This window comes from Taudactylus pleione, unplaced genomic scaffold, assembly GCF_031769625.1.
Source record: "Taudactylus pleione unplaced genomic scaffold, aTauple2 ptg000004l, whole genome shotgun sequence".
NCBI lineage: Eukaryota > Metazoa > Chordata > Amphibia > Anura > Myobatrachidae > Taudactylus > Taudactylus pleione.
The window spans coordinates 1,955,409-1,973,100 of record NW_028284407.1 but is presented as its reverse complement, the minus strand read 5'-3'; the positions used below and the strand labels follow the sequence as shown (position 1 = coordinate 1,973,100).

Sequence of the window (17,692 nt, the reverse complement as noted above, 5' to 3'; positions counted from 1 at the left end):
TACCGTCCTTAGAGGATGGTACTTATGTTCGTGGATCGGGAATTTACTTTTTTTTTATTTAAAGAAGACAGTGGATGCCTATATGGACCGAAGAGGATGTGATCTTTGCTAGGAATAGGTGTCGTAGATTCTACTGGACAAGGGGGCGTGAATGGCTACAGGGATTCTAGATGAGTATGTGTGAATGTGAGTGTGCATGTATGTTTTAATCAAAGTATACTGTTGTGGTGTGTGTGTGCTGTTGTTTTTTCAATATTTATTTTGCAGGTGAAATGCAGGTACCAGCAGGCCCTTAATGCCCCGCATGCTGGTACTTATGGTTCTCCAAGTACCAGCATGAGGGGGAGTCTTGCTGGGACCTGTAGTTCTCCATCAAAAGACAATATTATTTCATCTATTTTTTACACACACTATACACAATCAACCCGGCACCCACCTGCCAGGCATGCCGGGGATAGCTCCGGGCTATAAGCCCAGGCCTGGTGTGCCCTGGAGAGGGGAACCCCTTTATGGGAGGGGGGTTCCCCACCTCCCCAGAGATCCCCGGGCCTGGGCTGACTAACGGTCAGGTGTAATGCTTTGGTCGGGGGACCCGGTGAAAGGGTTCCCCTGGCTGTGGCATTACACCCTGCTAGAAAAAGTCCAGTGCTGGTTATGGAAAATACAGGGGACCCCTACGTCTTTTGTCCCCCGTATTTTCACGACGAGTACTGGCTCTGTAAAGTCTGGGGCTGGTTGTGCTTTTAGGGGGGACCCCACATCATTTCTTAATTTTATTTTACACTTTACAAGCTTTTTGCACAGATGCTTGCACGGATCTCACTGATATGTGCATGCATCTGTGTCTGAAGCCGGTATGGGAGGGGAGTGGGAATGCAAGTGACGGCAGCATCGTGCAGGTCTGAATGACATGTCGTTCGGTAGTGCATGCACACTGCACGATAAGAGGGAAATCGTTAATGAGATTGACAGATCTTCCGGCATTTACAAAAGATCTGAAGATGCAACCGGCGAAGTGCGCATCGTGATAGAGTGTACACACGGGACGATATGGAACAATTTGTCGCTCCGATGCGTCAGAATCAGACGAATCGCTCAGGATATCTTCTAGTGTGTAGGGGCCTTAAGAAAACTGTAATAGATCAGCTCCTCAATCCCAACACTTTTCATAAGAACTTGTTGATATCTCTTTTTCCAGCTGCAACCTGTAATCCCAACACTTGTCCTTTGGTACAATACTAATGAGCATGCCAACGAGTTTCTCAAAGGATTTTCATTATAAGTAATCAAAGGGGCTTAATGACATTTGGTAGACGTATGATGCAGAAAAAAACAACACTTCATTTGAAGTAAACAAATAAGAATGCTTTGGTCAGCATTTTACAGCATTTTACAGCATTTTACAGCACTTTGTTCGACAAAATATAAGAAATATCCATAGCATGGAATATATTAAGCTACCATCTTCTTCTTACCAATCAAGGCTCGCCAGCCAATATATTTTCCACTAATATTTCATGAATTGTCTTATGCTTGGTCCTGACCATCTGGAATGGAAATGTAGTTTCTCCAGTATATCTACATATTGGAACGCGTGGAAGCACATAATGATATATGTGTCAGCTGTTCAGAGTATCTCAATTATGATCTCCGGTAATACTTGCTGCCTGATTACCTCCATAAATTAATCCTCTCCTTTTGTTAGCGTGTAGCTAAATGTTCAGCAAGTGCTTTTTACAGCTCAAATCATTTACATTGGACCTGATTCTGTAGAGGACGCAGATTGGCAGCCTCATGCAGATTCCCGATTATTGGAGGAACGGGTACTGAGAGAGTGTACGCAGCCCCCCCCCATGTCTTGACAGGCAAATGCATTTGTGGGGTAGTGTGAGGGCGGGGTATGCTGGCGTTCCTGGATATGAGGACGTGTTGCCCCTGTTTTCCAGGAGGGACGAGGCCAGCGTCTGTGTCCATGGACGCAGACTTCGTGGTCTCGCAAGCTGGCCAGCCTGAGTAAACTGAGGCTTATTCAGTTAGCCGGTGCCACATCATGGTGATCCCAGGCTGCGACCACAGATGCTGACAGGAGGCGTCTCTTCTCTTCAGACGCTTCCTGCAGTTTTAGAATTTTAGCAGGAAGGAATTACAAAGCCCCTTGTGTGCAGCTTTGCAATTCCATCATCTGCTGAATCATACATATTGTGCACTGAGGGCGCCTGATTCACTACCGTATCCAATAGCAATTACGCACGAAGTTCTATCGCGATAATATGCTAATTAATTGTGATTGATATTCCCTCGCAGCACTGCACAAGGACGCCCACTTTACTTACCACACATCCGTAATGTTTAGCAAGCCTGCGAAACCATCGGTACAATCGAGTACCATCGTAGCCTCACGCACACTTGCACAAGCTCTGACCTTACTCAGAAATTGCTAATAACCACGCACGCTATCAGGCCTCAGGCTGCGTATGGCATCGCAGTGGATAATTTATGCATGCCCCTGCAACGGCGTTCGTCCAACCACCCCTCCGTCACCACCCACAAACGGCAATTCCTGTCACTCTGTGATGGGCCTGCGTAGCCGTAGCGATCGCAGTCTCGATCGCAATAGCTAGTCGCGCACTGCGGTGCCTACGCATGAACAGTGGGCCTGATTCAGAGCCGCTCGTAAGCGGCCGCTCGTTCGCTCCAAGCGATGTACGCACATCTGCGCATGCGTATGGGTCGTAATGCGCATGCGCCAACCAGTCATTGCGGTCGGAAATCGTGTGCTTGCAAAACAGCGAGAGCCTGCTAATTTGAGTAACAGGATGAGGCGTTTGTGGGTGGTAACAGGGGAAGGTGTTTGAAAACGGGGAGTGGAGATCCGAACGCAGGTATGCCAAACGGTCAAAACGGGCGTTTAATGGGTGTGCATAATTAACAAAGCAACGTCATCGACCACGTCACTTGGTTGTCTTTTAGCCTGAACTGCTCGCAGTGATTGCGGGAAGTAAAACCTACCACAAGCACTGCGAGCAGTTCAGACGCCTTTCGATGTACTCGATTAATCTAATAAATAGCGGAGATGATGTATGATGCGAACGGCCATGGGGCCTCTTTACAAAATAGCGAGCGCATGTTTCGTTCGCTCGCTCAGACATAGAGGCGTCAACAGACCGCAAAGAGCGAGCGCGCAATTTAAATAGCCGGCCCCTTTTTCTGAACGACCGTTTGCAAATAGCGTCCGGCTCTGAATCAGGCCCTGTATGCAAGAATCGGCCGATTTTATTCCTTGCTGAATCAGGCCCTGAACCAACAATTTCAGTATTTCCATGAAAGGTATAGATATGTCCAGTTGCATCTTTGCCGCTGGTGCGGCAAATCGTGCCACATATGTTGCTAGTCGCGCGCCCGCATATGGGTATGCGCGCTGAGTTCACACTCGTGACCCTATAGAATTGCATTGTGCGAACGCAGCAAGCGGCATGGTGTACCGTGGCACAGGCAGCCACAGCAAATCGCATTGCGTGATGCGTGCGCACGTTTGCAGCACGAGCGGCAAGGATGCAAGAGAACACATCTGTAGCACCCTTATTATGACATAACTTCAAATTCTGTAAATAATTTGATGGCAACACTTTTTCTGAATCTCGCATTGAATCACCAAACATGTCTATATGTTCTCCAATTTTCATCTAATTGTTTTTTTTTTAAATACTCTGCATAGCTCTGAATGATCAGCAGTTGCCAAATGTAAAGTGTTTTCTGCAGAAAACAATTTGCAGTGAGCACAAAAAAAAGTTTGTATGGTACAAAGCCAGTGACACTGTACTTGTACGTGGACCAGCTGCATTAGGACCTATTGCAGTGGATGTACCTGGACCAGCTGCCTTGGAACCAGTTGCAAATATAGAGGGATATACTGCACTATTATGCTGAGTGACACTATTGGACATGATAGTAGGAATTTGGCTGAAAATGAAGAGTGCAGGAAAAGACTAAGGGCCTGATTCAGAGCCGTTCGCTATTTGCGGTCGTTCGTTCAAAAACAAGGGGTGGCTATTCAAATGATCCGTTCGCAAATTGCAGTCTGTTCACACCTCTAAGTCTGAACGAGCGAGCAAAACATACGCTCGTTTATTTGTTAAAAACGCCCCCTGGCCGCTCGCACCATACGTCATGTCCGCTATTTATTAGATTAATCGAGTACATCGACCAGCGTATGAACTGCTCGCTATTCTTGTGGTTGGTTTTTGCTACCACAATCTTGCGAGCAGTTCTGGCTATAAAATAACCCAGTGATGTGGTCAATGACGCTGCTGTATTAATTATGCACACCCATAAAACGCCCGTTTTGACCTTTAAGCACGCCTGCGTTTTGATCTCCACTCCCCGTTTTCAAGCACCTTCCCCTGTTACCACCCACATACGCCTCATTCTGTCACTCAAAATAGCAGGCATTCGCTATATTGCGAGCACATGAATTTCGGCCGCACTGACTGGTTCGCGCATGCGTATAACGATCCGTACGCATGCGCAGATGTGCGAACATCGCTCGGAACGAGCGTACTGCCGCTAGCGAGTGGCTCTGAATGAGGGCCTAAGCATACTTGCCAACTCTCCCTGATTGTCAAGGAGACTCCCTGAATTAGTAGCAATCTCCCCGACTCCCTGAAGAGTCTAGGGGGTAAATTTACTAAGATTCGAGTTTTGCCGTTTTTAAACTCGATTTAACTCGCTGAAACTCGGGTGAATTGAGGCTCCTGAAACTCACAAATTTACTAAGAAGTGAGTTTAACCGAGAGTGAGTTTTCCGATGGTGAAGCAGATCCCGATATCTCCCCTTAATAGCAAGTTTAGATGAGATTACTCACCCGAGATTGCAGTGTTTTCTCTCTGCCAAACCCTTCTGAACAAGCAGCTTGCAAATATCACTGAGATATGTGAAGGCTGCTTGTGTTGTACCTGTAAAAAAAAAGGGTTAAATGTTTAAAAAAAATAACGTAATCCCATCCCCAAAAGCATAACCAGCCCCGGGCTGCTCAGTCATTCCTGGTTCCTAAATTTATAGAGAAAAAAATGTGTAGGGTTCCCCCGTAATTTAGGAAACAGCACCTGGCTGCAGGGCCAGTCCTGGTTTTAAATATAGGGGGGGGGGAAATGCATAGGGGTCCCCCTATATGTAAAACCAGCACCGGATCCAAACCGACCGGGGTGTAATGCCACAGCCAGGGGATCCTATCACTGGGTCTCCAGGGCCAAAACATTCACCCCCAAAGCTGGTCAGCCCAAGCCGGGGATCTCAGGGCAGGTAGGGAACCCCGCTTTACATGTAGCGGCCGCTCATTGGCTGGTTACACATGGCGTCACACAAGCTGACTGCCGCAGATGAATGAGGCCAGAAAATCTCCGACAGCCGTTCACGCAGGACCAGTACTGCACATGTGCAGTACGGGTCAGGTGCCTGCACAGATTTCCAACCATTGGGAATCTGCGTTCAGGAGTGCACTAGTGTGCACTTCTGAATAAAGCCCACAGTCTCCTTGAAATGTCTTTTCAAAAGTAGACAAGTATGGACTAAAGTAGGGATCACAAAGGCGGGAGATGTATCAAGGCTTGCAGAGAGATAAAGTGCCAACCAATCAGCTACTAACTGTCATTTTACAGACTGTGGAGAAGTTTATCAAAGCTTGGAGATTTACAGTGGAGAGAGATAAAGTACCATCCAATCAGCTCCTTTCCTGTTTGAAAAATGACAGTTACGAGCTGATTGGTTAGTCCTTTATCTCTCTCCAAACTTTGATACATCTCCCCATGTGTTTCAAAAATAACAGTAAAACTGGGTGCACACTGGAGCGATGTGAGCCAACGGGCCGTCACATCAGAATCATTTAATGAAGGACGGAACGATATGTCGTTCTGATTCGGCTGGAAACAATATATCGACAGTGCTCTCCCTAGGCTGTTTATTGCAGGCGCAACGCCCGGTAAGAAACAGCTACCGCCCGGCACTTCCCCCTGCCCCAGTGCCGTGTCACCTGCTCGGCACTCCCCCCGCCCGCCCCAATGCGCTGTGTCCCCTGTTGCCCGGTCACCCTTAAAGTGTTCTTGTTGCCACGGACACCAGATGTGACGCCGAGCGCCGACGTCACCTGTTCTTCACATCGGAGGCTCTGTGTCCACCAGCCATAAGGACACGTTAGTGAGGGTTCCGGGGCGCGGCGCTTTGGGGCGGGGGGAGATGCTGGACAGGGGATGCGGCATTGGGACGGGGGAAGGTGCTGGGCAGGGGATGCGGCATTGGGACGGGTGAGAGTGCCGAGCAGGGGATGCTGCAACGGTGCAGGGGGACGTTGTCCATCACAGTGCAGGGGCGGTATCAGACTGGAGGGCAAAGATTCCTCCCTCTGTATAAAAGCACAGGCGCACTGTTAAGGCAGGAACAGTCGCCTGAACTGATTGGAGAGAGTAGACCTGCGTCCACTCTCTCTGTATTGGAGCTGAAAAAAAAATCTGTGGGGACAGAGGGCCTGATTCAGAGCCGGACGCTCTGACCAGAGCGCTCGCTCTGAATCAGTGCCCTCCTACCTAAAAATGGAGCGGCCTCCTGGCCGCTCGCATAGCTGTGGATGACCACCCACAGCATATGCGAGCGGCCAAAATGATGGTCACGATGGTCAAGACCATCGCGACCATCGGGCTTGCGACGAGACCCTGCGGTAGGGTCTCGGTGACCGCAAGCCCTGGAGTGATTGTGGCTCTATCAGAGCCAAAATCACTCCCACTGACATCACTAGTGATGTCAGTGGGGCCGGACCCAGACGGTAGGCGTTTTCCTATTGGAACGCCTCCGTCTGGCAGCCACGCCCCTGGCACGCCCACCAAAAGGGGCGTGCTGTCAGTCACCATCGACAGCACGCCCCCTTTGGTGCGAGACCCGGAGCGACAGCTTGGCTGTCGCTGTCCGGGTCTCGGGCATGCGCACGACGGAGCTCCTTCTGTCGTGCGCATGCGCATTGGGGTAACATCGACCCGCTTGCGAGCGTCCTGCGCTCGCGAGCGGGTCTGAATGACCCTCAGTATATCTACAAAAATATATTCTGTGTAGCCTGCAATAGGGGCCAGTATCTGAGGGTTGTTTAAAAAATAGATTTAAAACATTTTACTTCTTGATGCCACCCAGCTGGAAAAAACTTCTGGGGAGACCACTGATCGGGCCAATATCACTCCAGTGTGTACACAGCTTTAGGAGATGATTGGTTGGTACTTTATGTCTTTCCACTTTATCTTTCTCCAAGCTTTGATAAATCTCCCTCAAAGTATCTTGATATAAGAATGGGGAATGGAATAACCAATTAATGATGTAATAGCAGCTGGGTTGTGATATGATGTGAATGTGACATTAAGGGAGTGGAGAGATTAGTAGTTGGGCTTGGTCATGCTGCCATGGACAGAAAATTCTTACTACAGAAAAGATTTAGGGAAGGTGCATGGTGTCTGGACAAGGATAGAGCAGAAAATGGGGTTTACTTGGTCACAGAACAAGCTAATTTAGCAGAGATAGTGAATACTTAATAAAACTTTAAATCTTTTTGTGGTGCTTCGAATGGGATGTAGTCAGCATCCCGGTGTGCAAGATGCTGACAGGCGAAATACCGGTGACGAAATCCTGACATCGTCGGGATCCCGGCACCAGAATCCTGACCGCTGGCATCCCGAATGGTAAGTATCGGGCGTTAGGGTGGTATACAATCGGGAACCCGACTGTCATATCCCGGCAAGGGATGAAATGCGGACAGCCGCCGGGCGGAGGGTTAGGTCTAGGGCACCCGGGGGGCACTTAGGGTTAGGCACCCCCCGGGAGGGTTAGGCTAGGGGGAGGGAGGGTTAGGCACCCCGGGGGGGACTTAGGGTTAGGCACCCCCCCGGGGGACTTAGGTTTAGGCAGCGGGGAAGGGGGGGGGTTAGGCACTTAGAGGGGGGATTAGGGTTAGGCACTTGGGGGGGAGGTTAGGGTTAGGCACCCCTAAGGAGGGTTAGATTAGAGAATACTTACCTATCCACGATCGGGAATTCCAGCACTGTCGGGCTTCCGCTGCCGGGAACTCTGCTGTTGTCGGCCAGGCGCTGCCGGGAATCGCATGGCCGGCGGTATTTCATACCGATTCCGCTAGGGTGCGGGGTTAGGCACTAGGAAGATAGTTAGACGCTAGAGGGGAGGTTAGGTTTAGGCATCGGGGAGGGAGTGTTAGGTTTAGGGTGCGGGGAGGGGAGGTTAGGGTAAGGCACAGGAAGGGAGGGGTAGGGGTAAGAGTTAGACTTACCTTCTGTACTTATGGGTGTCGGGATTCTGTAGGGATGCTGCTGTCTGTATTCTGACCAGTGGCGTCTCGACCGCCGGGATCTCATGCCCAACCCCTTCGAACAAGTCAAATTTTGCTTCCCTGCCTCAGCGCCCCCCACACTATTTCATCACAGTATCACATTTGTTTTCCTGTTCTAAGTTAAGAATATCATATGACTAATGAAGCTATACATGTAAGCAGCATACAGATACTTCTCTGGCGCATAGAAGGTTAGACCACCCATACATCCATTTACTCCAGATATACACTTGCATACTTCAGCCCGTAAGGGCTGCGCTACACTGCGCAAGTCACACGGTTCTACCTCTCATCTCTTTGAAAAACAACATGCAGGTTGAGGTGGTCCTGAAATCTGCATAAAGTTTTACCAGTGTCTGTCTAATTCTGGGTACACACTATCGCATAGTAATGCCGTGTGTACAGACGATATGTCTGTTAACAACATCGTTGACAGACACATCAGGTCGGCCCGGCAGCACAGCCGATGGCGATATATAACTTGCAGATATATTGACACATTTGGCTGTGTATGGGCGACCCGTACAGGGTTGCAGGGACCCACCAACACGGACATCTCAACTCGGCGGGCATATATAAGTGCCCATCCAGTTGTGATGTCTGGCCAGGCATATCGAGCCTTAGCGAATGGGGTGTATCGGCTTATCAATCGGCCGCTCGGTCTGCAGATTGCTGTGTTGACGAACAAGTCGCCCAGGTGTGTACCCAGGCTTAGGTTAAATATTGGGTGCAAGAAAAAAAAAAAAAATCATTATACAATTTTACTTCTAAACTTTTTTATTTTTTATTTTATATATATATATATATATATATATATATATATATATATATATATATATATATATATATATATATATATATATATATATATATATTAGTTTTTGGGAGTTGGCAGTGCTTTGGACGCCATTAACCATTGCATATGCCATCTAATAGATATAATTATTGAGCAGAGAGGCTGGAAGAGAACAATACGACCCGAAGATCATTAAAAAAAATGTATATATTATAATATAGTAATAATAAAATGTGAATGGAGGGTGCCGCGCATGCGCAGTGCACTCAGTCTCGGCCCCGTCCAGCGGGAGCGCGCACGTCAGTACAGGAGACGCCGAGGTCCACAGACCGCCCCAACGCATGCGCCGGAGTAGTCTCGCGTCGCCAGCAGTCACTGGTGACGCGAGACTTGCCGGCGCATGCGCGCTGCTGAATGGTGAGTCCCCCTCCTCCTCCAATCCCCCCCCCCCCTCCCCGAAAGGTGCCGGTACTGAGTACCGTTGAGCACCGGCAGAGAATAAGCGCCGTGTGTATGTAACATCCGGTGCACCTATGCTCTTGTGGCTGGGAACCGATCTGAACGGTGGGTGATGGGGTAGCATGGTGCCACTGACTAGTGAGGAAGTCTGAAGTTTGCATCTGACACTTTTTTTTTTTTTTTTTCTTTTTTTGCAAGGTAGGAATGGAGAGTGCTATTACTGCTGCTGCTGCAGTACGTGCAGGGTGTCAGGGGCCTGGCCATGGGTCCCCAGCTGCAGTGCCTGGCCTCCTCTGATGAGGACTGGCAGATATTTAACATTGAGTGTGACCTGCCCTGAGTAGCAGACTAGGCCAAGCTTAAAGGGCAAGTGTCCAATGGCCAGAGAATGGCATGTTGCTTGCATGCATAAGCAGCATTGCATTTTTTGCGCCCGCTGTCGTAGACTCTGTTACATTGGCGCCGCTTAACGCTCTGTGCCTATTGGCCACTCACAGCAGGATGGACTGGACCTGGGAGAGGCAAGAGATGATGGCACTAATTTTCAGGGCATTACTGGTTTATGGAGGCTTGCATAGCAGAGTGCTACGGTATTACGGACGCCGTGCCGCATAGAGTTCTAGATTTGTCGTTTTGGGTTTTTTTTCAATGTTTTTTTTACTTGTGATCCCTTTAACAAAAGTGCGTTGTATCATGTGGCTAGCGTTCTGCCATTGGTAGATCTTTTTGGTACCTCTTGTTTGTGTAAATGGCATCAGATACATTTCTTGGAAAGGAATTGGATGTAGGACAGCGGTAGCCGTCCATAAAGCAATGTAGACATGTTGGGTTAGTTAGTAAAGAAATGGTAACTTGGAATAACCAGCAAACCTTGCATGCGTGACCAGTGATTAATGCTGCTAGATTATATACTTTCTGAAACATTGAAAGCCGCGTTGTCCGATGGTGAATGGTACATGAAATCTTGTTGTTGCACATCTTGGTGCCTTGAGGGCAATGCATGGTGAAGAGAGCGCTGTATTTACGGGAATTAAATTTTCTGACTAGACTGATTTCTGAAATAAAAATGTACTTTGGTTGTGTAGCAAGCACTTGCTGAGTAAAGATTTACACAGCATAAATTCAGCCTTGAAGTACCTTCTTTGTGTTTTTTAGGCCCCCAAAAGCAGCTAATCTTGACGTTTGTTGACCTCTGTTGTCATATGCTACTCATGCTTGTTTGATCTTGGACTAATCAAACATTTTAGATTATAAAAAAAACAGAGAAATGGTGTCTAACAATAATTGACTTTAACGCTGTATTCCTGCAAGCTGTAGAAAGAGAAACGTAAGCCGATACAAATGCAGATTTTGATTTTGGTTTTCAAATGTTTGTTGCAATCTGTATTCATCCATGTAGTAATATATTAATTGATCATTGCAACATACATGCTGATTTTTCTGTTTTCACCCAGGTGTCATGGATGAACTCCACAGCTTGGACCCAAGACGGCAGGAATTGCTGGAGGCAAGGTTCACTGGAGGAGTCAGTGGGAGCACTGGAAGTACTGGGAGCTGTAGTGTCGGGGCTAAAGTGAGTTCAAATGTATAAGTGCCGTAGTGAATCGATAAGCTGAGTTTTCATGAATATTGATTTCTCAAAAAACATGGCTGCCTTCACTGTGAGTATGTGTCAGATACACTTTAAGCACTTGACATTAAAGCGCAGCAGTGATGGTAAGTTGATGAAGCAACAGTTATTTTCTGTAACGCAGCCTCCAGAGGGTCCGCAGTTTGTCTGCTATAAGTTTAGTTAGCTACAAAAAGATTCAGTGATAGATTATGTGGCTGATGTTATAGACAAATGCTTTATGTATGGTATCAACCATTATTGCACCAGATCTGGGTTTTATTTGGTCCTGTAAAACTGTAGAGCGACAGACGCAGAAGGCTCCTAAATGGTTTATGTGTAGTAAATATAATCAGAATCCCTGAGAGTGTTTTAAAAGCTGTCATTCCATTTGGAACAAGAATCAATGTCTCTGAACATCATATGCTATTATTATTATGCTAGTGCAAATACCGAAGCATCTGGGGCGGTCGTATACAATCCCTTTATGCATAACTAATTCGCAGTACTGTTAAGGTGCGTATACACTAGAGGATATTATGCACAATTTGGCCGATTCCGACGCATCGGAACGTCAAATCGTGTAGTGTCCATGAAAGATGCCGATGCGCGGTCCCACAGGTCGTTTGTTTTCATGCAGTAAGATTTGGCAATCTCGTTAACGAGATTAAGGTTGTTGGTCAGATCGTTTGTTAGATTGCACAGTTTATGCAAGATATCGTTTGTCTGGGAGTTCCGGGGAGTTGCCGGGGAAGTTGTTCACAACATTGCATCCTTTGCAAGTCGTCTAGTGTGTAGGCACCTTTACAGCAGGGTGCTAGTAGGCGGCTGCAGGCTTGTCTAGCACCATTGCACCTCACTGTATCATGAGAATTTGCTATACTACTGTCAACATTTTATTTATTTTTTTACTGCAAGTAAAGTAGTAAACAAATAATATATCTTGTGAACCCTTTTCTAAAACTCTTCCAACACACTGATTTATATTCTCGTAATCATCTTCCTGATCCACAGAAAAGTCTTCAACCTAATTGATAAAGAATTATCTACAGATGTGTCCTGCTACATCTTTGCCGTGTTTGCAATGTTCTGGGTTCGCCAATGCGTGACTCAGGGCGTGTGTGCCGCAGCGAAGATGTAGCTGGACACATCTGTATGTTGAACTATTTGTACACACTTGGAAAACTCTATATATAATATAAGCTACTTGGGATTTTGAGCAAATTCAGCTAAATGATTTCTTAATCTGTTTGCCAACACCCTATGTATATAATTTGTGTAATGGACAGTCTGAATTACCTGATTTGGCAGGTCACATTTCTGCGCAGTCATTTGGATTACATTTCGTTGTTTTAGATCATTTGTGTGCCGCAAAGGTACAGATACGTCCGTGGTCTAGTTATATAGGAGTATACAGTATATTGGATTTAAAAATGATTGTGGTAAATGGAATTGACCAACCATTGTACAGTGTGTGTGCTCCTATCTTGAACAGTCAAAATTCCTTCATAGGGCGGAATTCAATTGATTTCGTGGCCCGCATCTCCCGACTAAAGTGACAGGAGATCGCGGGCCGCTATGCAATTGTGCCAGCTTTTCACGCTGATCGCGCCCATAGAGGTCAGGTTTAGCCGTGTAAAGCAGCTAAACCCGACCAAAGTGCTGGGCGCGATCACGAAAAAGTGATGTTTGGGCGCCCAAACGTGTCACTTTTCGCACATTTCAGCTCTCATCCCCCAGGGGCTGCGAGCTGAAATGTAGCGCTGGCAGCTGGTCGCGCCCGACAGGAGCAAGAATAGAATAGCTCCGTTGGGCGCGATAGGGGCTGGAAAGAATTGAATTCCGCCCATAATGCCATTTGTCCAGCATGGAAAATCAAGTTCAGAAAGGTGTCCACCTGCAGCACTCGCGCCCGAACGGGGCAACTATTGAATTGCTCCGTCGGGCGCCCACTAGTCACAGCCTCAAGTGAAAACAATTAAATTGCCCCCATTGTGTTACATTTTTAATGCTGGCAATATGTGCCATGTTGCAATTGGACCGCTGCATTCTTGAACGGATTTGCAAACAATTTGGCCACACGTGGAAGGTTTGATGGTGCATGGCATTACATTTTAGGACTGAAGAGGCAACAAGAAATAGGTGGTAGAGGAGAACAAGGAAGCAACATAAGCAAGAGTGTTTTTGTTGCATTGCGTGGTGCTGACTGCTTTATATCCTGGTCTGAGCTATGTTATTGAGTGGTTATAGGAAATGGATTGAGATTACAGGTAGTGACAAATGTTGTTAGCAAAAATTCTTTAAATTGTGCATAATATATGATAGTATTCCCCCTGTAGTCCTAGACAACCTATGCTTTTTATTTCTCAATATTGCTTTGGATGTCGAAGTAGTTACCCGTAATTACAATGTAGGATTGTCAGAAAATTACTACTTGTTACTTTTCCACCCTACATGTCACCAGGTCCGCTAGTGTTGTGGGTTCTTGTTGCTTTGCAGAGTTTCCCAGTCTCCGCTATTACAGTCCAGGATTTAAGGATAGACATGCAGAGCACGGTGACTTAATTAGTACCTCTGGTTGTAAGCATGGATATCCTTAAAACCTGGACCGTAATGGCAGAGTTTGGGAAACTCAATCTCCACTGAAACTTTTGTCAGTCGGGTGGCATCAAGAAGTAGCTGGTGGGGGGGGGGGGGTCTTCGCAATAATGAAGTGATTAAATTCTGAATTTCTATTGATTTAAACTCAAGATGAACATTTTCTATATATATTCTTCTCTTTTTCTTAGCGGCCCAGTTGTCTAAAGGTGCGTACACACTTGCCGATATTTTAAACGATAATGTTATCGTTCAGTCGTTCACTATATCAGCCAGTGTGTACGCTAAAACGATGAACGATAACGGCCAACGATGCGCGCTCCCGCAGGTTGTTGGTCAATGTCTTTCATCATCTGGACATGCAAGTTCGGGGATAAGGGAGGGTGCTGAACGATATCATTCATGACATCTCGTGTGTGTGTGTGCACAATGTCGTTCACGACATTGAGCACAGCCCTGCCGGGGACACACTAGACGATATCGCTCATGGAGCAAATTGTCTATTGTGTACGCACCATTAAAGGTGCCTACACACTTAGCGATGTGCTCATGATCCGACATTGTGTCCGATTTCCACTTGAACTTCCACTTGAACTCTCCCCAGCAGCTCCCCGGCAGTCGTGGGCACGATTTGTTGTTAAAAACTGTCCAATGTGACAAACGATCTATCGTGCCTCCTCACTATTCCAGTGCATCGTGACTGAGATTGTCAGATCTGCCCTACAGTACGGCAGATCTGAAGATGCGATATACGACCTGCGGGGACGCGCATCGTGATCGTTAGTGGACGCTCACGATTTGGGCATATATTTTTACACTTTCTCATCACGATTCGTCGGAATCGTGCAAATCGTGTAAAAAAATCGGCAAGTGTGTAGGCACCTTAAGTCTGTAGGTTCTGGTCCCTCTAGTGAAATCGGCATCAGATTTTTAGTGTGCTCCGCTCCATGCCATTCCTTACACAGGTGTTAATTTGTTTTAGAGTAGAAAATCCTTTGAGCTGCCCAGATACTGCACACTTGCTTCTTGGGCACAAATATATTTTTTAAGAGCGGTAAAGATACCGCACACTTGCTATTTGGACACAGAAGACAGCCCCACTTGCTGGCTGGACACAGATGGTAGTGATACCCAGATACTGCCCTACTTGCTGGCTACACAGAAGGCACAGTAACAAGCAACACACTGGCTGGACGCAGATGACAGCGCTGCCAAGATACTACCCTACTTGCTGACTAGACTTATAGCCAGTCCAGATACTGCCTCACTTGCCTGTTTCACAAAAGGCCCAGTAACAAACACGCGGAAGCCCACTGTTCACCAGGGACTGATCACGCTGCCAACTGCACACCCTTCCTGTACACTAGAGGAGGGATCTGCTCTGCTTTCCAGTCTGACGCCTGCTCGTCATTGTGACGCAAGCAACAAGTAGCGCTGCGTCACAATTTCTATATGAAATTTCAGCACAGCACGACTTTTTCGAGCGGCAGGGGAATTTTGCATTGCGGACCACCTGAGAAATAATGCGGGGGAGAGAGGACACATACTGCATTGCGCACTACCTGTTCACCCAGGAGTAGTGATTTGATTTAGTGCATTGTGCTCTTTCCCAGGCAGGCTTCCTTCACCGTACAGCTGTGACGTGTGGCGGAAGCTGGGCCAGGTGCGAGCATACTGCTGAATCTCATAGCTTGATATGGAAGCCACAAGCGTGTGCTTCCAGTGGAAAAGGTTTCCTTAGCCGTGTGTGTGTTTTATTTTTGCACTATGTGGCAAAGTACAATTAAAAAAAAAATAAAAAAAAATTTTTTTCTAGAAGACTCACTGACATTCTGCTCTAAGATATACGCCAGCACATTTAAACATTGCATCATTATATTAAATATGGGACAGTGGTGAAAATGGAACAGTGTCATAGTTTGTAAGGAGCTGACATGCAGAAGAAGCTACAGGTTGAGTCTCCCATATCCAAATATTCCCAAATACAGAATTATTTGTGGCATGACTGAGATAATGAAACCTTTAATTTTTGATGGTTCAATGTACACAAACTTTGTCTAAGGCACAAATTATTAAACATATTGTATAAAATTACCTTCAGGCTGTGTGTATAAGGTGTATATGAAACATAAATGAATTTCATGTATGTACACAAACTTTGTTTGAGTCACGAAATTATTGAATATATTGTATAAAAGGACCTGCAGGCTGTGTGTATAAGGTGTATATAACACATATATGCATTCTGTGTGTATATTTGGGTCCTATTCTCAAAATATTTCATTATGGTATGTAAATATTCCAAAATACGGAATATTCCGTTATCCAAAATACCCCTGGTGCCAAGCATTTTGGATATGGGAGACTCAATCTGTATAGGGTTTGCAGATTGTGACGCTATCTGTGTCAGCGCTGAAAGCTGGTAGGTATAGCTAATCAAACAGATTAAAATAACTGAATGTGGGTTCAGGTGGGAAATCTTATACTGTATATTTGGAGAGAGAGAGGCTTAGGGGTATGCGTAATAACAGGTTATTATTTCAGGATGGATTTGTCCGTGCAAGTGCTTGTTCTAGGCTGAAAGGGGTCTCCATTGATATTTTTCTCTCTGAGATCTGCCAGGCCAGGAGCACCAAACAAGGAGAGCAACTTTCCAAACGAACCTCTTAATCACTCAGCCAGGCTTTAAAAGCCTGTTACCAAAACAGCTGCAAACATAGTGCAGAAAGTGTAACCCGCTTGCTTGATGTCCTTTTAACTCTTCTTTTCCCAGTGAGACAATCGCTATGGGTTTAGCTACAGATGGATCCTCATACATCGAGCCTCCTTGCGCGTTAAACAGCCCTTCTAGTCGCGCCATGCCGTGGCGTGACTCGGTAGCTCTGAGCGTCTTTTGTGCGCCTTTTTACTTTCAACAGCTTCTTATTCGTACAGCTAAGCGAATAGATGGCACAAGCAGATACAGCCGCAGTCGCACACAGAATATAGGAATATCATTTTAATCAGCAGAAGCTGCTTGTTCTATCTACTCACATCGCTGTGCGAATAAGAAGCGTTTGAAGGTAAAAAGTTCCACGAAAAGACGCTCAGCGCTACCATGTCACACGGAGCTCCCGCGTTGTGTGGCGTGAATTGTAGCGCACGGAGGATAGATACATGTGGACACATCTGTAGGTAGCTCATTATCTAAGACAACCCATAAGGTGGGATGCACTGAAAGGAAAGCACAAACTTATCCATCATAAAGAAGCAACTTGTAACATACTCAAATGTAGGTATTAAAAAGATTGCACCAGGACAAATGTATATATGTTTTAAGCAGAGTGGCCTCCAGCTGTCCTTATACACAGGCTTACATTTGTTTTTATTTAGTTGGGAAATGGAACCCTACCTGCCGACGGTAATACTGTGCGGTGCTCGTTCTGCTCGCTTGTAGCCCACCCTAACTAATGTATTCTATGGCAAGGGCTGCTGTCAGTGTGTGCGCTTGTGTCAGGGAAATGTATTGGTCTAACCATAGCGCCTCCAATCCGTTTCCCTGCACACCAGCAGCCGGCCGCCTGGAATGTAAAGTAGGGTACCAACGTGTGTTTGGGGGCTTTGTTTACAACTGAACCAATCCGACTAATACAAATCTATTTAAAATATGTTAAGTTCAGACAAGAGGCCAAATGTAAAAGGCTGCAGGATTCGGAAAGGGTAGAGATTTCCGTGATATTGCCGTTAGTTTTAAGGCAGCATTTTTTTTGTTAACGGCAAAACGCAGTGCTATATTAATGATAAAACTCCGTACTTTCCAAATCACGCATGTTATTCATTTGGCCCAACATGATTTTAGAGAGATTTTTTATATATTTT

General features: G+C 46.4%; 1 protein-coding gene across 6 annotated transcripts in view; it reads left to right on the top strand.

Moving 5' to 3' along the window:
* TLK1 (tousled like kinase 1) overlaps nucleotides 1–17,692 on the top strand; it is a 310,849-nt gene that overhangs the window by 209,146 nt on the left and 84,011 nt on the right. For 2 of the 6 annotated variants that reach the window (XM_088470045.1, XM_088469958.1), the window contains exons 1-2: nucleotides 9,510–9,585; nucleotides 11,082–11,200. In XM_088470045.1, the coding sequence (XP_088326171.1) occupies nucleotides 9,510–9,585; nucleotides 11,082–11,200 (195 nt within the window). The other 4 variants (XM_088470184.1, XM_088470297.1, XM_088470129.1 and 1 more) reach the window with 3 other exon arrangements.